Source organism: Guyanagaster necrorhizus (genome assembly GCF_019112545.1).
Source record: "Guyanagaster necrorhizus MCA 3950 unplaced genomic scaffold BT62scaffold_6, whole genome shotgun sequence".
NCBI classification, from domain to species: domain Eukaryota; kingdom Fungi; phylum Basidiomycota; class Agaricomycetes; order Agaricales; family Physalacriaceae; genus Guyanagaster; species Guyanagaster necrorhizus.
Window position 1 is genome coordinate 1765103 of NW_025064885.1, and position 19125 is coordinate 1784227.

At 47.5% G+C, this 19125-nt stretch overlaps 8 protein-coding genes across 8 annotated transcripts; 3 read left to right on the plus strand and 5 right to left on the minus strand.

Annotated features, from left to right (window-relative positions):
- Positions 1 to 496: 496 nt before the first annotated feature.
- Positions 497 to 1973, minus strand: BT62DRAFT_1073925 (uncharacterized protein). Its single transcript, XM_043178978.1, has 5 exons — positions 1382 to 1973; positions 1156 to 1327; positions 1055 to 1102; positions 976 to 998; positions 497 to 927 (listed from the first exon to the last, which is right to left on the minus strand). The coding sequence occupies exons 1-5, from the start codon at positions 1613 to 1615 to the stop codon at positions 790 to 792; spliced, it is 615 nt and encodes a 204-aa protein (XP_043042952.1). The 5' UTR covers positions 1616 to 1973; the 3' UTR covers positions 497 to 789.
- Positions 1731 to 2840, minus strand: BT62DRAFT_1003035 (uncharacterized protein; the record flags this gene model as incomplete). The annotated part of the gene is made up of 3 exons (XM_043176895.1): positions 1731 to 1973; positions 2021 to 2046; positions 2651 to 2840. 3 exons carry the CDS (start codon positions 2838 to 2840, stop codon positions 1731 to 1733), a joined length of 459 nt encoding a protein of 152 aa, XP_043042953.1.
- A 390-nt stretch (positions 2841 to 3230) lies between these two features.
- BT62DRAFT_929417 (uncharacterized protein) lies at positions 3231 to 5807 on the plus strand. Its single transcript, XM_043185717.1, has 10 exons — positions 3231 to 3491; positions 3537 to 4095; positions 4143 to 4235; positions 4291 to 4524; positions 4574 to 4879; positions 4935 to 5230; positions 5279 to 5318; positions 5369 to 5538; positions 5589 to 5649; positions 5702 to 5807. Exons 1-10 carry the CDS (start codon positions 3274 to 3276, stop codon positions 5714 to 5716), a joined length of 1992 nt encoding a protein of 663 aa, XP_043042954.1. The 5' UTR covers positions 3231 to 3273; the 3' UTR covers positions 5717 to 5807.
- Positions 5808 to 5878: 71 nt separating this feature from the next.
- On the plus strand, positions 5879 to 10039 carry BT62DRAFT_929418 (ubiquitin activating enzyme). The gene is made up of 17 exons (XM_043185718.1): positions 5879 to 6053; positions 6108 to 6127; positions 6174 to 6239; positions 6290 to 6372; positions 6421 to 6567; positions 6616 to 6722; positions 6769 to 6859; positions 6911 to 7141; positions 7196 to 7931; positions 7986 to 8054; positions 8103 to 8299; positions 8348 to 8680; positions 8734 to 8932; positions 8987 to 9249; positions 9295 to 9561; positions 9622 to 9753; positions 9810 to 10039. Exons 1-17 carry the CDS (start codon positions 5977 to 5979, stop codon positions 9834 to 9836), a joined length of 3045 nt encoding a protein of 1014 aa, XP_043042955.1. The 5' UTR covers positions 5879 to 5976; the 3' UTR covers positions 9837 to 10039.
- Positions 10040 to 10484: 445 nt separating this feature from the next.
- Positions 10485 to 12048, plus strand: BT62DRAFT_929419 (uncharacterized protein). The gene is made up of 6 exons (XM_043185719.1): positions 10485 to 10650; positions 10701 to 10772; positions 10826 to 10960; positions 11013 to 11192; positions 11244 to 11318; positions 11377 to 12048. The coding sequence occupies exons 1-6, from the start codon at positions 10579 to 10581 to the stop codon at positions 11779 to 11781; spliced, it is 939 nt and encodes a 312-aa protein (XP_043042956.1). The 5' UTR covers positions 10485 to 10578; the 3' UTR covers positions 11782 to 12048.
- Positions 11879 to 13030, minus strand: BT62DRAFT_1073929 (uncharacterized protein). The gene is made up of 5 exons (XM_043178979.1): positions 12917 to 13030; positions 12810 to 12865; positions 12676 to 12756; positions 12270 to 12627; positions 11879 to 12218 (listed from the first exon to the last, which is right to left on the minus strand). Exons 1-5 carry the CDS (start codon positions 12974 to 12976, stop codon positions 12138 to 12140), a joined length of 636 nt encoding a protein of 211 aa, XP_043042957.1. The 5' UTR covers positions 12977 to 13030; the 3' UTR covers positions 11879 to 12137.
- A 56-nt stretch (positions 13031 to 13086) lies between these two features.
- On the minus strand, positions 13087 to 15216 carry BT62DRAFT_985739 (glucooligosaccharide oxidase). The gene is made up of 8 exons (XM_043189961.1): positions 14948 to 15216; positions 14767 to 14888; positions 14497 to 14707; positions 14312 to 14442; positions 13736 to 14257; positions 13515 to 13686; positions 13373 to 13459; positions 13087 to 13320 (listed from the first exon to the last, which is right to left on the minus strand). Exons 1-8 carry the CDS (start codon positions 15093 to 15095, stop codon positions 13220 to 13222), a joined length of 1494 nt encoding a protein of 497 aa, XP_043042958.1. The 5' UTR covers positions 15096 to 15216; the 3' UTR covers positions 13087 to 13219.
- Positions 15217 to 16251: 1035 nt separating this feature from the next.
- BT62DRAFT_685226 (uncharacterized protein) lies at positions 16252 to 18724 on the minus strand. The gene is made up of 3 exons (XM_043181863.1): positions 17745 to 18724; positions 17370 to 17693; positions 16252 to 17318 (listed from the first exon to the last, which is right to left on the minus strand). Exons 1-3 carry the CDS (start codon positions 18620 to 18622, stop codon positions 16283 to 16285), a joined length of 2238 nt encoding a protein of 745 aa, XP_043042959.1. The 5' UTR covers positions 18623 to 18724; the 3' UTR covers positions 16252 to 16282.
- Between the last annotated feature and the right edge of the window lie 401 nt (positions 18725 to 19125).

Here is a 19125-nt window from a genome sequence, read left to right on the forward strand (position 1 = left end):
ACCAGACATGATAATTATATCTTGCTAGTAATTAAGGCCGCCTCTTTGGTTGCACTAGCGGCGTCAGTGGACGAGCCATTACGAACGTTCTCTCAGTGGTCTTACTAGTAGTGGTCATCGAGCTGTATAAGTTTATATAGAGCTCACAATCTCCAAGTTGCTCCACCCTCGAGATTCTTTTACAGACTGTTCAGGACTTCTGCACTTGCAGAAAAGCCACCCTCTCATCTGCGTCAACCTTCGAAAGGTTTCTTTCGAACATATCGAGTCGGTCAGACGATTTGGTTCATCTCTCAGCCTGTCAGCATCCAGAGAGAAGTTTACCGCTTTGTAGATATCGTGCAGTCAACTCTGTATGGCGTTGTGGTATGGGTGGTATGGCAGATCCATATAATCCCAGTTTTCATGCTGCCTCGGTCTTTTGGAAGGCGACGGATTAATGCCTACAAGTTCATGTTCTCATTTACGGAGTCTGGGGTGACGATGCGCGCAAATTCTGGGTATCTAGTTACCTGCATAATGTATACACGTCTATGTTTCTTGTGTTCGTGAATCTGTCCCAGCATTCCTGAGGAATACAGCTCCTAGATAATCGTCCAGGATCATTTCACGGCTCTAGCTAAGGCGCATCAAATCCTCTTGGTAGCTTATTTCTTGAGAAAAAACAATACATATAGTTGCTGTTTTTTTTGGTGAGAACACACAGGCCAACACCGTAAACAGTCAAACTACTCGAAAACCAGAAGAAATGTTATGTCCTTTTGGTACCCTAAATATGTGCCTAATCAATCAATCCTTGCAATATCCTGCGCTGTCGGTGATGTAGTCAATGGAACCGTCAGGCTGCGTCTGTCCACCATAGTTAATGGCGTCCTCAATGCCATGGCACTTGCTGAAAAGCGAGCATGTCAAAAGTGGGCTTCCGTTCTGTGGGGAGATCAGGATCTACTAGTACAAGTATTGCATCAGACGGACCTTTCCATTAACATCATGATAGGCTGTATTAAATAAGTCAGGGCTAGAAGAAGTATGGGAAAAAAAAAACCAAATTCACGATTAATGAAATTGCATCCGTCAACGCTGTCGCACATGTCCATGCACTCTACAGGGTTACTGTGAGAAACGGCGACGAAAAATGGGGTGTAACTGGCGTACCCCCAACAGTGTCAACCAGTCCGTAGGTCAAATAGTCGTCACCTTCGACGGCCCCGCTATAATTGTAGAATACCAGTTTGTAGCCATCGTTGTTCGAGGGAGGGGATTGATGGTAAGGAGGCTGGGGGCAAAGGAAGCCAAGCTGCAATAAGTCCAAGAGCCAGCAGATTAGCTAGGATATATAAATGTCAGATTTCATCCACGAATGTGTGTTTGTGAAACCTACGCTGTCCTTTAACAAAGGCAGGGAGATCTGCAGGTAATCGGGATGATCGCCGTAGTACCATCCTGGCGAACATCCCGACTTCCAGGGCGGGATGGGAGCGCCATAGTTGTTGCCTTTATTCAGGCTGACACTGAGGGACGACGAAATCGCGGCCTCTGTGGCATTCAGGGTGGCAGCACCACGGACAACGAGGGCGGTCGCAACGGTTACGAGGAGAGCAGAGAAGAAGCGCATTGTACTAGATAAAGACCTTGGACGAAGCTCAAGATGCTGGGTGGAAAGGATAAATCTCTCTCCAATTTATAGAGACGCGTTCAGGTCCTGCATAATCCATATTTTTAAGGGTATATTATTTGCCGGCATAGCCAGTGCCTAAGCGTAGATCGTGGGGATGATGTCTGCTTTCCAGCGTAGGTAAAGAGTCGTTAGTTCCTTGATGTTCACAAGTCTGGGTAGTACCTAAACCGGTGAACCCGAGCCCAAACTCGCTTGAACGCAGAGACCGCAAAGTAAACACGTCCGAGGGAAGACCGACGCGGTGATCCAAACAGAAAAGAAGCCCCCATGGGAAGAAAGTACCAGCTCCTCTCCTCTGCGGAGGACAAAAAAAATGGCTGTGATGATCGTGCGCCTACAAACGTGATCGAGAATCGAGGGTAAAGCGGCTGCAATCAAGTTTAGCGGTACCTACGGATCCTGCATCAAAATTTGTCAGCTTTGATGCGTCCAGGAATATCTTCACTCTGAATGATATGACAGGTTCCATCATGATCCACTGAACAATCCAGGTTATGCAAACGGGTTAATACAACGTCCGAGGGAAGACATGATTACGCTGGGTGGACAATGTTATAGTAATTCGCTGGAAAGGTATTGAAGCGCAGAAGAAAGCAAGTCAACAAGAAGCTGGCAGAGCAGGATTTGGCCTCCAGGACATGCATCGACGAACCAATGCGGTGGTGATAGTTTTCACAGCACACCCACTCTTGGTTCCGTTCCTTCAATGGTCTTGTCTTTCCATGATGCAATCACCCAACTGCCAATCAAAACATACGCAGGCACCCGTCGGGCAACCTGAATGATCCCCATGTTGGTCAAGACGGTGTTGAGTAATTTCTAGGCCCCAGAATCAGTGAGAAAACATAACCCAGGCAGCTGTCGAAGTATTTGTCCGACGTAAGTGCGATGGAAACTGAGCCGAATCACCAGGATCCTGCTCGAGCCATGTCCGGAGTGCTCTGAGAAGGTTATTTTACTTCTAAAAGAGACCGTCAATGAAGGCCAAATATTCGGGCTTCATCACGAGGAGACCGCAAACCCTAGCTTTGTGGATCATCGATGAAGCTTCTGCACGGTCAAGCCTGTCAGGCCAGGTCAGGCCTCGGACTTTCACTGGATAAAGACGTTCCCGAAGCGCGAGGAGAATGAATATCGGTACCGTGCAACTTTTGATTTCCATTGATGGCACCGTACTGTACTTGCAACGAACCCGCAGCCCTGTCCAACGAAAGCCTCTTGATGTAAGAGCTGCAGGTAGCATTCTTCACAAGGCTTGTTATTAAGGTGCCATGCCCTTGAAATGGATTAGCAGTTGATTAGAAAAAAATAGAAAAGAAAGGCAGCAACGGTAAAACGCGACAGAGCAACCCCACCCAAAATATTGCGCGGATAAGCAAAAGAGACGATTATAGGGAGGCAGGAATTTGTCTGGAGTGAGTTTATTCGTGCTTGACGAAGGAATTTCGCTAGTCAAAACACAATAGTGTGTCCAGGTGCACACGCACCACAGCATGATGGTGATAGGCTGACAAACCCGAAAAAAGAAGATTAGCCGGGTGACACAGCCACAGTTAGTCCTCTCCATCCACGACCGTCACAACCGAGAGTCGACAATGGGAAGACATTCCTCCGCCCACCCATCCTCTCCCACTCGAAGGTACGATGAATGTGGTAGGGAGGCAGAGCGTTCTAATCGTGACAGAAAATCCCTGGGAACAGACGGTTACAGCGAACGAGACGAGCATCATAAACGTCGTCGGAGCCCGAGTGGGGAGAGAGACCCTTCTTCTCAACGTCGTGATAGGGATAGCAGTAGAGAACGCAGAAAAAGGTAAGTGTTTCCCTTACCCTTCCCTTCCCTTCTCATATCCGACAGGCGTAAACGGGACAAGTCAGAGGAACGCAAAGCCCGGAAAGCAGAGAAGAAGCGCATAAAAGAGGAGGAGGAAGCTCGTCAAGTCGCCGAGCTCAGTGTTTATAGTGCAACCGATAACCCTTTTCACGATGTCAACCTAGGACAACAGTTTCGATGGCATAAGAAAAACGAAAGAGACAAAAAGGAGGGGTTGACCTACGCCGAGTCGCAGCGCCGTGATGCCATCCGACGCCAAGAAGCCAAGGACGAGTTGGAACGGTTGAACAAAAGAAGGGCTGAACGTGAGGCTGACCAGCGTCTCAGGGAAGAGGAGGAACTTCGAATGCAACGTCTTCAGGAATCTGCTCAGATGTCGGAGTGGTTGTCAAAGGAAGGCGATTTCAGGCTGGAGCAGGAAAGAAAGCGTGCAACAATCCGGATTCAAGAGAAGCGCGCCAAGGCTATTGACTTTCTTGCACTGAACTTGAAGTATGTTAATCCATCTACTGAAGAAGATGACGGTGGCGAAGAGGATGCCGGTTTGGAGATTGACTTGGATGAGCCATATAATATATTTGACGTGAGTAGTGTATGCTTTTATTCAATGTTGCTCTTACTTTTATCCAGAATCTTACCGATGAGCAAGTGGAGGAACTGCATGACGATATCGAACGATACCTGACATTAGAGCAAGTCCCCATTAACATTGAGTTCTGGACTGTGAGTATTTGCAACTTTTGGTCTAGAAAATATATTGATGTACACTTGAACTTAGAACATGATGGTAGTCTGTAAGGATCAGTTGGAGAGGATCAAAGTAAACGACCGAATGGGCATTGAGACTGCCGCCGCTGTAGAGGATGACATCACGACACTACTGTCTGGCAAATCATATGATGAACTCAGCTCTCTCCAACGACAAATTCAAGATAAGTTAACGAGCGGTGAAACGGTCGACAACGATTACTGGGAAAATTTACTACGAAGGCTTCTCGTTTGGAAGGCAAAGGTAGTGCTCTTTCAGTACTTATCAGTCACTATTTCTAAATCATATCCAGGCGAAGCTGAAAAGTTTCCATGAGGTAGTCGTTCGCAACCGTCTTGAACAGCTTCGCAAGCGCCAGCGCGATGAAGCCCTGCAAGCGCAAGAAGAACTTCTTGCTGGCGTAGCGAAATCAGCTTCTTCTAAACCTTGGATTCCTAAAGATATCGAAGCAGATGTCCCGGATCCTGACATCCATGATGTCCAAGATATAGAGGAATATGACCGGGCGATGAGTCCGCCATTGATTGACATCATTAAACTATCAGCGGAAGACCGACAAATTGATATTCTAACAGAGCAGGAAGATCGCCGAGCTCTGGCAAGTCAATGTACCATCAATGATGCTGCTCAAATGTGCTCATTGTATTATGTAGTTTGCACAGCGTAGGGCTGTTGCCGCTTCGAGATTCGTTGCCAAAGCCGTCCAGCAGAGAGTCGAAACTCAGGATGAGGAAGTGCCCAGCGGAGCTGATCTCGCTTCGGAAGCGTTGTACAGGGCAGAAGCGGAGCGGGAGCTTGATGAGGAGGAAGAGCTGTTTAATCTGGAGGAGAACATTACCAACCCGACCAGCTATAACTGGGAAGATAAGTATCGCCCACGCAAGCCTAGATATTTCAATCGGGTCCATACCGGCTACGAGTGGAACAAGTATAATCAAACCCACTATGAGTACGTGGTATTTCGGGTAACTGTCTTATACACTGACATCCGTATTAGCACGGATAATCCTCCCCCAAAAGTCGTCCAAGGCTACAAGGTATGTATCCGTCCCGTCTTCATTGGCTTGTACCGATGTTTTACCATTAGTTTAATATCTTCTATCCTGACCTCATTGACAAATCGAAGGCACCGACGTATAAGATTGTCAAGGAGCCTGGGAACGAAGATACAGTTTTGCTGCATTTCACCGCCGGTCCACCATACGAAGACATCGCTTTCAGGATCGTCAACAGAGAATGGGAGTTCTCACACAAACGGTAAGCTAATATCAATATACAAGGTTTGTCTTGTCCTAACAGCCTCATAGTGGTTTCCGGAGTAGCTTTGACCGGGGCTGTTTATCTCTGTGGTTCAACTATAGACGCAACGTAAGGACGCAATCTTATTCTGACTCCCGTCGAGGCTTATTATGCTCAATAGTTCTACCGCAAGTAGTTGTATACGGAGGGTATATAGCAATGTTTGTACAATATATCTACCATTATTTAATAGCACCGTCGCGTCGGGGTCGCCGCCCGAACCTTGCAGAAAGCTGAGGAATTTCGGCCACGTGATAGAGATCTATCACCGGTGGCTGTGATGTCAATGTAAGCTACCGTTGGTGACGCTCTCCTTATAACTCACCTGTCTTTCTCATCTCCGTCACATTCATCTGAACGAATTTTCAATTGTACAACGATACGGCATCCTTCATCATGGATAATTCTAATCTGGCGGCCAAGATGGATGTCGATGAGGCTGCCATCGACGAGGGCCTCTACTCGCGTCAACTGTAGGTGTATCTCCAATTCCTACTGTTTTTGCCATTGAACTAAGCACTATCTAGGTATGTGCTAGGCCACGAAGGTGAATTTCTTGCGTTTTGATGCAGTTCGTGCTAAACGATCTCCAGCAATGAAGAAAATGGCCGCCTCAAATGTCCTCATCGTCGGGGTCCAGGGTCTAGGTGTCGAGATAGGTCGCGTTTTCACTGATCTGACCCATTTCCTAGACTGAGTTGATTTTCAGCCAAGGATGTCGTCCTAGCTGGTGTAAAATCCGTCACTATCTATGACCCAGAGCCCGTAACCATACAGGATTTGAGCTCCCAAGTACATTCCTGTCCTTCGCCTTTTGTTCTAGGCTAACCTTTTTTCAAGTTCTTCTTGAGGGAAGAAGATATTGGCAAGTCCCGCGCAGAGGCGACAGTGCCTCGACTGGCAGAGCTGAATGCGTATGTTCCTGTGCGAAACTTGGGTGGAGAGGCGGGTCAGGCAGTCACTCCTGACCTCATCCAAGGCTTCCAAGTACGCCAATCAATTTTATGACATATTTCCAACTCTCAGGCCTGACAGGTCGTCGTCTTGTGTGGAGTCTCACTCGCCAAACAGCTCGAGATCAACGATTGGACGCACAAGAACGGCATCTCCTTCATATCCGCCGAAATACGCGGATTGTTCGGGTGCGTAACTATCTCTGTGGAATTCTTCTATCCTTACTCTACGTAGTTCTGTGTTCAACGACTTCGGAAGCAAGTTTACGTGCGTGGATCCTACAGGTGAACAGCCTCTGAGCGGCATGATTGTGTCTGTCGATCAGGTAAGGAATCCACCGTCGCGTAAGAAAAGACAAACTTTGATTGGGCTATAGGATAATGAGGGTCTTGTCACCTGCTTGGATGAGACTCGACATGGCCTTGAAGATGGCGACTTTGTTACGTTCACCGAAGTCCAAGGAATGACGGAACTTAACGGCTGTGAGCCCCGTAAAATTTCTGTGAAGGGACCATACACGTTCACCATTGGTGATACTTCCAATTTTGGAACATACAAGACTGGTGGTATCTTCACTCAAGTCAAGATGCCCAAGATCATCGAATTTGTACATGCTTTCATAATCTGCTCTCGTGATATCAACTCATACCATGCTGTTTAGAAATCCCTTCGGGAGTCCCTGCAGTCGCCAGAATTTTTCATGACGGACTTCGCCAAGTTTGATAGGCCAGCCACTCTCCATGCTGGATTCCAGGCTCTGTCAGAATTCCGAAGCATATACCAACGGTTCCCTCGACCCAGGAATCCTGCTGACGCTAAAGAGGTCCTTAGTCTTGCTAAGAAGCTCAATGCAGACATTGATGAGAAGATCGTAACTGAGCTATCTTACCAAGCTACTGGCGACCTGTCTCCTTTGGTAGCAGTCATCGGTGGCTTTGTGGCCCAGGAAGTACTCAAGGCATGTTCAGCCAAGTTTCATCCCATGGTTCAGCACCTGTACTTCGATTCTCTTGAGTCTCTGCCTTCCGCGATTCCTTCTGAAGAGGATTGCCAACCCATCGGGTCACGATATGATGGTCAAATCGCTGTTTTCGGGAAAATCTTCCAAAACAAAATTTCCAACCATCGTCAATTCCTCGTTGGGTCTGGTGCTATTGGCTGTGAAATGCTAAAGAACTGGAGTATGATGGGTTTGGCCACTGGGGCTGAGGGTGCCATTCGAGTGACCGATCTCGATACCATTGAGAAGAGCAACCTGAATCGACAATTCTTATTCAGGCCGAAAGACATCGGCAAATTCAAGGCTGAAGTGGCTGCGGCAGCGGTCGCTGACATGAACCCTGATCTGAAGGGGAAAATCGTCACTAGTCAGGAGGCCGTAGGCCCAGCATCAGAAAGTTCGACCGCCCTTTCTGATCTCATTATGAAAAAGTGTGCTCATCGATTTGTAGATATTTATGGCGACGAATTCTTCAGCTCTATCGATGGCGTTACCAATGCACTTGACAATGTGAAAGCTCGTCAGTTAGGTCCCTACTGTCTGACGCACGGCTGATAATATTTTCAAGGGGTGTACATGGATCAGCGATGTGTATTCTATGAGAAGCCTTTGCTTGAATCCGGTACTCTGGGAACGAAGGGAAATACCCAAGTTGTCATTCCTCATCTGACTGAGTCCTACGCGTCGTCTCAGGACCCACCAGAGAAAGAAACACCCTCCTGTACCGTCAAGAACTTCCCGAACGCTATACAACACACAATTGAGGTGCGTGTAATCATGAGTGCAGTTTCTGAGGTATTGACGATCGCGTAGTGGAGTCGACAACAATTCGATGTCCTCTTTGTCAAGCCTGCGCAGGCTGTGAATGCTTACCTTTCCGAACCCAACTATCTTGAAAGCACGCTCAAATACTCTGGTCAACATAAAGAGCAAATTGAACAGCTGGTCTCTTATCTTGTCACAGACAAGCCGTTGACATTTGAGGAGTGCATCGTCTGGGCAAGACTCCAGTTTGAAGAGAAATACAACAATGACATCCGGCAGTTGCTGTTTAGCTTGCCCAAAGACGCAACTACCAGTACCGGTCAACCGTTTTGGAGTGGTCCCAAGCGTGCTCCTGATCCGCTAATTTTCAACTCTAATGACGTGAGTTTGGCTCAGCATCTTAAGAGACACCGCTGAATTTTTTTTTTGTACAGCCGCTCCACCTTCAGTTCATCATAGCCGCGGCCAACCTTCATGCCTTCAATTATGGCTTGCGCGGAGAGACCGACGAGACTGTCTATCGCAGAGTTGCCGACTCTGTGATCGTACCAGAATTTACACCGCGTAGTGGTGTGAAGGTTCAGATCAACGACAATGATCCCGTCCCTCAGGGCGACAGTGAAGGTGACGGAGGTGGGTCTGTCTACTTGCTCTTGTGCAATAAAAGTTCATCGATATTGTCTTCAGATGATAGTGATGTCTTGATAACCAAGCTTCCTGCGCCGTCCTCTCTGGCGGGATACCGATTGAATCCTGTTGATTTCGAGAAGGATGATGACACCAACCACCACATCGATTTTATCACTGCTGCGTCGAATTTGCGTGCGACGAATTATAGTATCACCCCGGCCGATCGCCACACAACGAAACAAATTGCTGGTAAGATTATACCGGCTATTGCGACAACCACAGCTCTCGTTACGGGCCTGGTTTGTCTCGAGTTGTACAAGGTATGTGCTGCGAGTGGCGTATTTTCCCTTTCTGACTTTTAGCAGATTATCGATGGGAAGAATAAATTAGAAAATTATAAGAATGGCTTTGTTAACCTTGCATTGCCTTTTTTCGGTTTCTCGGAACCTATTGCTGCCGCAAAGAACAAGTACGGCTCTACGGAATGGACACTTTGGGACAGGTTCGAGTTCAAGAATGACCCCACATTGCAAGAAATCGTGTCGTGGTTCAGCGAGACGCACCAGCTAGACGTCGGCATGGTCAGTCAAGGCGTAAGCATGTTGTGGAGCTCTTTCATGCTCAAGCCGAAGGTTTGTTGTCCGTTCATTACGTCCGGTTCACCTGCACTGACTTGGATTCGTACGAAATAGCAAAGCAAGGAACGGCTCGAAATGAAGTTCAGCAAGCTCGTGGAAACCATCAGCAAAAAGCCAATCCCTCATCACGTCAAACATTTGCTAGTAGAGGTGCTTGTCATGGATGAAGAAGGGGAAGATGTTGAGGTAAGTTTGCCTTACTAGCGTGACTGGGGTGGGTGTAGCTCATTCAATAACAACAGGTACCGTTCATTGTTGTTCGTATCTAGGTTTTACGTCGTAAAGAAAGAAACATGTAATAGTCTGTTGTAATACTCAAGGCTTCCGTCGAGCTACTTAGAATATAATTATGTCGATCCAGGGATGGGGAATGACACCGTCACTCGTACTGTTCCCTTATCAAAACTTCATCAACTTTAGATGGGATGCAGCATTGGGGAGATGCATACAGGACAATAACATCAGAAAATCAAATCACCTAAGTCAAATTCCTCCGAGTCCTGAACTATAATCCCTATAATCACTGTATAATCAGGCATTCATCAACTGATGCTGGGAGCAATCAGCCTGATATACACAAAACCGATAACATGACTCGGAAGACAGTTACATGTGCCAGATTACTTCGATAAGCGCTAAGGACAGCAACAGCAGAAAAGCAGAAATTGCGACAGATATTGCGTCCGTGAATGTTGATAGATCTGACTGAGCTCCATAGAATAATGGCTCCAAAGAACTCCAGCTCAACGTATCAGAATTATCAACAGGATGCTTGGGGCTAGTATATTAAGGAGGTGCAGGGCAGAAGAACCGGAATGGCATTACAAGGGGACATTACGGCGAAGTTCGAAAGTAGCTCGGCAATTTGCGAGTTTTTTTCCACTTCTCTCCGTGAGAAGTATTTGAGTAATTGTATGCCTACATCAATGCATGCCTGGAGGCATCAGCAGGCCACGTAACTGATAGACCCTACTCATGACATGAGGTCGCCATACAGCTCTAGCTATCGAAATGGATTTTCAATGCTGTATGCACCCCCCCGACGCCTCTCCTTCAAGTTCGCCCATGACTGAGAAAAATTCGGTGTGATTTGTTTGTTATCCATTCTATCAAAAAATTTGAATTTCCGATAGAGCTCGCCTGACATAGCTGTTAATACCCAGGACGTAGCATTGCTTCTACGGCCCCAGCCACATGTCTCTCTGGTAAGCGACGTCGGTTTCCTGCATAAAGACCCGTTTTCTGAATTCTCAACTAGGCTCAAAACGTAGAAAATCATGACTCTACAGGTCACGATGAATCGGTCCTAAAACTTTACGCGAAGAAAGCCCACTTGTACGATAAAGCACGCTTCGAACTCTGGCACAAACGACTAGACCTACAGCTCCTCTTCGTAAGCTCAGCTATTCAGGTAGACCTCAAATGCGTCTCACATTTCCCCACAGGCTGGGATATTCTCCGCAATTATTTTGCCTTTGATCGCGGAGACCTACACTTTCCTGTCTGAGCCTGGCCCACCTGCGTATGCAATACGCATCAATGCTTTTCTTGCGATCTCTTTAGTGATCAGCGTAATGACTGCAGTATTTTCCTTGCATTGCAAGCAGTGGATGGACGGATACGACGTAAGTGGCAATGAATGCCCTCCGGCCTGAACTACTAAATAAGCTTTATAGGTTGATCTTCTTCTCCGTTCCGACTTATCTGGTGACATTCAAACTTTGGCCAAGTCTTGCAGAATACATCAATATGTGAGCATCTTGTACTACAAATACTGCGCCACGGAGTCTTACTTCCGCGCTCTTCCAGCGCTTTCAAGCCCTTGAGCGGTATCATTTTCCCTCCATTGTCGGTCTGGGTGCCCTTTTCATTTATGTCGCCATTGTCTGTTTTTCTATTGCTTTGGTCGACTTTTTCTGGCAATTATATCGTCCCATTGGTGTGATGCTTGCCGGCCTTTCCGGGATGATCATCTCGCTGCATATCCTCACAAGTATCCAGCCCTGTCTCTCATCGGCTTCTCCTTTCAAGTCACCATTTTCCTACCTCCTAGTAAACCTTTGGCTCGGGGCTCTCGACGGGCAGCTGGCAACGGACGGAAAATTCGAACAGTGGGAACACATTGTCGTGGAAGACCTGAAACAACATTTAGATGGTGGGATAGCTCATTGGGCGACCTCTGACGCTCTACAGCATCCCATGGGATATCCATAAATGCATTCTTCGGAAAACGGAAAATGTTGCGGTTGGTAGTGGTAGACTCGGAAGTGATCAAGTGGTTCCGAGCCGAAATTCACGACTATTGGTAAAAGGATCATTTTTGACATTCAAGTTGATTCATTTATAGTAGAGCACAGCAGGTAGACACTAGACAGCGGAACGATATTCATCTGTGATGAATGTCTTGTATACGTTATATATGTGCTGATAACAATATGGATCTGTTCTATAAAAGTCGACGATTAAATACAAACTTACGGTGGGCCTCTAGCAATGGAATTAATCCGCAACGTGGTGGTATAGAATAATCGAAAGCAAAGCAAAGCAATAAATCAATCCTTAAGCGAATGTCAATCGTCCCAGTTTAACACGAGTGCACCGATATCCGGTATTGTGAAGGTGCTGGGCTCACCCTGACTGGAGTCAGGCGACTATCAGAATACTCGGTCAGCTGTCATTCATAGACAGTCAGAAACACAGACCTCCGGTCCTATCATCGTCTCACTTCCAACCGGGACCCCCGCCCCTGAGGTGTCCGAGGCAAGTCGGCCCTTCCTCCCTCTACTCGTCGTAGCAGTAGCTCCGTAGTCCTTGACAAGCCGCGCGTTAAGAATCGGAGTTCGCCTATACTCGTTCGTCCTTTCACTTGAAGAGGTGCGGCGATCAGAAGGAGACGATGTCCGTGAGCCACTATGGCTCAGGCTGTGAGAGTAATTCCGTGATGAAAACATCGTCAGAGCCGATATCCTGTAGTGAGAGTTGGAACGCGACAACGAGGATTGTGGCAAAGGTTGATTGTGAAGGTTGAAAGGTATTTGAGAGTTTACGTTTACCATTTTACTATACAGTCATAAGGACAACGGTTTCGCAAGGAAATCAGTGACTCACCCCTCTTTTGAACGTACAATGGTCCCAAGCCTATCCTGCAACTTTTGGTGATCAATAACGATGACGTTAGGAATTATCGGCCTGCAGAGCACTGTCAATGAAGGACAAAGGAGGACGTTCAGATTTGTGCTTACGATAAGGGGTCGGTAGACGGAAGAATGAGACGAGCTTCTTCATCGTTGGGTACAATCTGGGTACCAAATTTCGACAATGAGATTGACTGTAGTCACGGTAAACATACATAATCTTTCGAGTGTTTTCGTCGACAACAAAAGAATATTGAACTGAAGAATGTGGCCATCGCGTGAGCAGACGACCGTAAAGTAGTAAAGACAAAAAGCGAAAGAGGGAAAATTGCTGTGACGTGACATGAAATCTTTCTCTTGCTCGCATTGCCTGTTATAGCATTCACCGCTTTCTAATTTGCAATAGCTCGATTTACAAACTCCTAAATTTCCAATGACGATAAGAGTCCAAGATATAGTATCGCGATGTTATCAGGATTGCGTATTACAGATGCAGAACACTCGTGTTAGACATAAAGTCACTCGATGCCTATAGGAAACACAAATACACCTGTAGGATCATACTGAGCTTTCATAGCCTTAAGTCTCGGATAGTGAGATTTGTAGTAGAGGTATTGCCCTGCGCTCTAGAACATTAGGAGTAGTAAATCATATGGGTCCAATGCACGCACAATCTCTGAGACGGTCATCAGGGTAATTGACATATGCTCCGTAGTCCCACCCAGTATGCATAGCCGCCGTGATATTGCTGACAAGATCTAGAAGTTCGTCAGGGGTTACCATATGAACAGTTGTATATTACGAGATGCTTACAGTCTAAGAAAGTGAAACCATCATCAGGGAATGGCGGCGCATTGTTATAGGTCGCCGTATATACTTGTATTGTAAACAGTGCACTCCTGGTCGCAAATGATGTTGAGTCAACAGGAACCGCATTGATAGCGGAATTTCCGCCCCCATATAATTCGGCTTGCACGAACCAGTTCTGATGACACATCAAAGAATATACTTAGTACAACTAGAGTAAAAGTTACCGTATCGGAAGCATACCCATCGTATGCAAGAGACTTCATGAATGCTTCGGATGCTTCATATGTTATCGGGTCATCTTGTGGAGTCATCAACGATTTGGCATAGAATGTGTTGGTTCCATCAGGACCTGCGGTATGTGTGTCAAGGACACCCCCACCCAGGTCCTGCAGTGCACTGATCCACGTTCCATTTCCGGTGTATCTTACATTAGTCGGAGACGGCATAACTGCTAAGAATGGCACCAGCGTGTTGTTCAGCGCAGTTTCAGATTCGCCAAAGAATCCGCCTGTGATCGCAAAGGTAACATTGCCCGCCTCACCACCGCTTGTAAGAACGACTTCTGCTCCAAATTCGGCTGGGATGTCCGTCATAGCAAATGCTTGAAATTTGATGAAGGAGGTTGCGGCACTTTCATATTTCATCTGCCAATTATAGCTAAAGATGACCGCATACGAAGGTATCGGTGACGTCGCCATTTCCATAGAGGTGATGATACCAAATGAGCTCGCGGCACCTCTCAAAGCCTTGAATCTGTACCATCAGCGGAGCGGCATGACATACGCAAGCCATTTACACACCCAGAAAAGATCTGGATTGGCATCGTTTGATGCGGAAGTAATAGTTCCGTCAGCTAAAACGACCGTCATCGACACAATTCTGTCCAATATCAGACCCCACATTCGAGACGGAAATCCAAAGCCACCGCCAGCTACCAAAACACGTCAATTGTCTGTCAATTCTTCATCTGCTGATGGAAACGGACCAGCATGTCCACCAATTCCAACGTAAGGGCAGCTTCCATGAGGAAGACCTCTTCCTACATCATTTAAAGCGAGGGCTACGTCTCCCAGTCTCGCACCTGATTCGATCGTCGCGATTCCAGAAGACGCATCATATTTCAAGGCTGTCATATTGCTTAAATCGATGACGAGAGTGCCGTTCTCGCCTCCAAGTCCGTTGGCGATATAACTATGCTGCCAAAGCGGCCACAAGTCAGGCTGTCAGCCGAAACTATGATTCCAACAAAAATCACCCCGCCAGCCCTGGCAACAACTCGTAGTTTTTCAGAGTATCCAAGGTGAACTATAGTTGAAACCTCGCGAACCGTCGAGGGATATACCACAGCAGCGGGAGAGAAGTCAAATCTCAGGTTGACTTTCAAAATGAGGAGTAAGAGTAAGGACAAAGAGAGAATCACGAATATAAATGCTGACACGGTCTGCTTGCATTCTTGTATGCTGAATTCCCAGGAAAGATAGCGGTGATACCAGCATCATTCAAGCCGTGTTCCAAGGTGCTTTGACAGAAGGCCAGGGAGGTAAAAAAAGCAAGAATAAGGCCGGCAGCACATGTGCAGGCCATGAACTTGTATTAGATAGGCCGCTGTTGAAGGTAGACAGACCACCTGCTTAAATAGAGAGAGTTCATCTCATGTGGCTGGTGCAGGTGACAAGACGTTCAGAGCCAGACGACGTGGTCCGGTAGAGGCGCAGAATTCGGCAAAGCGGACCGCTGCTTACCTGTTTGAACGGTTACATTTGAGGTGGCCATATTATACAGTCTTACAGTCTTGCATTTACCTGAGCTGTATTAGCAGAGGTGGCCAATTCATACAATCTTATAGTCTTACCCAAGTAGGCGCCAGCCTTTGACAAAATCAGATATTGGAGCTGAAATCGATTGTCACACAATTTGTTGTATGGGACGGCAGCATGTCGCGACCGCAGCCCGTAAACACATTGGCATAACTACTTACCTACGTACGTATGTACAGTGAGATAATGACGGAAGAAGGAATGTAGGGGGGGGAAGTATCCTACGATGATGCGAAAAAGATGAAAGGAAAATGGCAACAAATGAAGCTCGGGAGGGAAAGGAAAATAGTTGTTTTATGGTTTTTATGTGAAATACCATCGGTCGTGTGCGTAAAATGTCTTGCATCCAGAGACCAAAGACACCAAACCACGTATGTAACAAATGAGAAAACGTACATCGAGGAAAAGCATACGATGCGACGTGGAAGCGTGGATTAGGTAGATGTGAACGTTACAGAGAAGGGGAAGAGTAAAATATGTCATGTCAAAAGAGAAGAAGCGCAGAAAGAACAAAAAGCCGTGACAGTAATACTACACCATAAAAAAGTCTCGTGTAGTCCCCTGTAACGAGGAACGATTGCTGCCCCATCTTTTCCAGATATCCAGTAAGATGCGGCTGATGGATGAAGGGGCCGATTGTGATGCGGAAAATATATATGCGAAGGCCGATTGTCGATGAGTGGAAAGATGATGGATGTAGACCGCTATGAAACAGACAAGGAAGCTGGACCGTGGGGACCACAGACCCGGTTACTCATAATAATAGGTACAAGCCCATTTTGGCTGAAAAGAGAGAGTGAAAATAGTCCACCGACTGCAGTAGAGTCATCGGGGGTCAAATCGAGCGTAATGTATAAACAGTGACGAATTGCTGACAGGAAGATGCGGTCTAAGTGGGAGAATCAATCATTCTGTGGTTTGTTCCTGAAAACCGAGAAAACGAGGGCGACGTGCTCAAGTCCTGAGCCACACAGATTGGTAACTGACACTGTTATGAGGAGCAAACGTAGATGCGGGATGCGCCTGATCATGCATACCCCATTGTCCATCCACCACGGGAGGAGATGAACCTTCGTTTGCAGTCATACGGATGTCACTACAGCGGTATTGGAACTGAGATTGAGAGGATGAGCGCAGATGATTATGACTATCTGTAATGTCTTGATATGGTTGCGAATGCGAACGAGAATGCGATATTGGAATTGGCAGAACAAGCTGCTGGTGGCTATAAACAGGAACGGCGGTAGGGCGAAGAGTTGCCATGTCATAGGCGTAGGCCAGAGGCATCGGAGGGGGCTGTACATAGGCACCGCCCATAGGCCAATGATGTCCCTGGTATCCCACTTCGTGGCACTGGGGGTACGCGGGTATCAAATGATAGGGAACGGCATTCAACCGAGGCGGTTGCACTGCGATATACTGCGCACCACCGCGGTTCCTGTCCCTCAAGATGGGCTCGTCTGCCGCAGGACTCCATTTGGCAGGAGGAGGCAGTCCTTTGACAGATTGAACATTACGCCTATCCCAGCCGGATGAAACGTGAGAATCATTCTCCCTGGAGCCAGTGCTATAGGTAGAACTAGCTCCGCTGATTCGTCGTTTGGGTATATATTCCTCACGGAGAGGACCACCTTCATCGATGTCGAACTCGGCGAGCTCGACTGCCATGGCATGCTCCCTCTCTAGTTTTTCTCTCCGACGTTCCTCCAGTCCCATGAATACAGGCTGAGGATGGGAGGGATCGAAGTTGCAGACAGCCGGTGCCTGGATGATCCCATCGATGGCCTTGCGAATAATGGAATGTGGATTGGCCGAAGGACGGGATATGGGCTGAGGATGAGATGACGATAATGACAAATGGTACGACATCACATGCGAAAGCCATTGTGACCAATGTTCATTGGTAATCGATAAGTCGTATCCAAAGATGTCTAAGGCAAGGAACTCAAGATGATTCAGCGCATGGATGGGTACATTGGAAATTGTATGCCTGGACAAACGAATGAATACAACGGTTCGGATGAGTAAAAGGCCAGCTTACCAAGTCTTGTTCGAAAAGGTGTGATCATCAAGCCATTTATTGGCGAGCATGCACCCCAAAACCGCAAGACGGAAGGGCGCACTAGCTTCCATCATCTCTTGATTATGCCCGTGATCTGTGCCGAGAAGAGCCGCTCTAAATCGAAGCTCTTTGACATCTTCATTGCTGATAAGAATCGTTCCGAAAGAGACCGGTAGGCGAACGATGTACCAGAGAGCTAGGAAGATAGCGGAAGGCTGCAGAAGAGTGGACAACAGCAAAGAATGAATAAGCGAAGCAAGATATTCAGGAGGTGCCCTTGAATACTGCCTCGAAAATGTAGGTCTAGTTATAAGTATGAGTAAGTGAAGACGAAATTAGGAACAGAAAACATACGGTGTTCCACGGAAAGGGAAGGCGCTCTCAGTAGTACAAGTCTTCCAGACATAATTTGCAATCCATTCGGATAAAGGCTCGGCCAGCTTTTTGTATCCAACAGATGCTGATGGAGTTACGACCTCGGGAGCTAGGACTGGCTCTTTAGGTTCTTCAACGACGGACGGCAGCGGCTGATAATAATCATAATCGCACTTGTTGATGCCGTAGGGTATGTCGTCGGTGGAAATGGCAGGAACACCATATTCACCGTCGTAACCATCTGCTGCGACAGCGCGGTCGACGAAGTCTGCAAATGGAGTAGCAGGCCCAATAGGACTTGAGCCGCTATTATCTTCGGGAGACGGTTCCTCGAAGATGGGTGAAAATGCGCCTCTCTCATACGAAGCCGGGGGGTCATTCATCTTGCTACGTGCAGAAGGCGAGCCGTCACCCCACTGGCTGCCAGAATGGCATTGGCTGACGGTAGAACCCTCTGAGCTCATTTCGTCGTCGGCGTCACCGTCGGTGGAAGAAGTGTGTAGGGCTGGAGACTGAATAAAATTGAACAGGGGCGGAATGCACGCTTCAGCGTGCGCTCCTTTAATAACAGACGCGTTGGCCGCGACAGCTAACCCTTGAGAAAAATCCTGCTCTGCACAACGGCCTACAAGACGAGAGTCCTCCTCCCAAATCCTGCGAGGCTTTGTCCTCCTCCACGATGGCAGCGAGTTGATCCACTGCTCGCGGGTGCCAAAGGAGGGAGGTGGGCCCGTGGGGGCCACGGGGAGAGAGCAAGTTAGAGTGAAAAAGGGATTGGAATGGCCGTCGTCGATGTGATACTTCTTGATAACGGGATGCGCAGGCTGCTTTGAGTGAACTGGAACTGGAACTGGCATCTGCAGCTGAAAAGAACCAGAGATATCGACCACTACAGGCACAACAGAGTCAGCAGTGATGTCGATAACCGGATCCACGGTCGCTCTTCCGACTGAAGGAGCGGGAGACTCGAGAGAGCGAGGAAAAAGGAGGTCGTAAGGTGTGTCGTGAAAAGAGAAGAGAAGAAAAAAAAATCGGGGTCGAGAGCTGTCGAAGGTCGAATCGATGGCGGACGCACAGCAAAGGCGTGCCTTTTGGATGGTACGAGCTAGCTACTGGGCTGCTGGGGAAAAAACGCAAAGGTGGCGTCCTTGGCTGCTGCCGGGGAAGCCTGTGCCTGCTCTTCTTTCAGCAAGGCAAGGAGCACAGTGTACCCTCTTCAGTCTCGGCTGACGATGGTATATGGAATAGAGAGACCTGGCAACAAAATCGACGGGATGAGGTCGATGTCGCACACGGTGGAGGGTTGGTCACTTTTTAAGCTGACTGCCACGCCTTATATACCTATATATCTGCTTAGGTA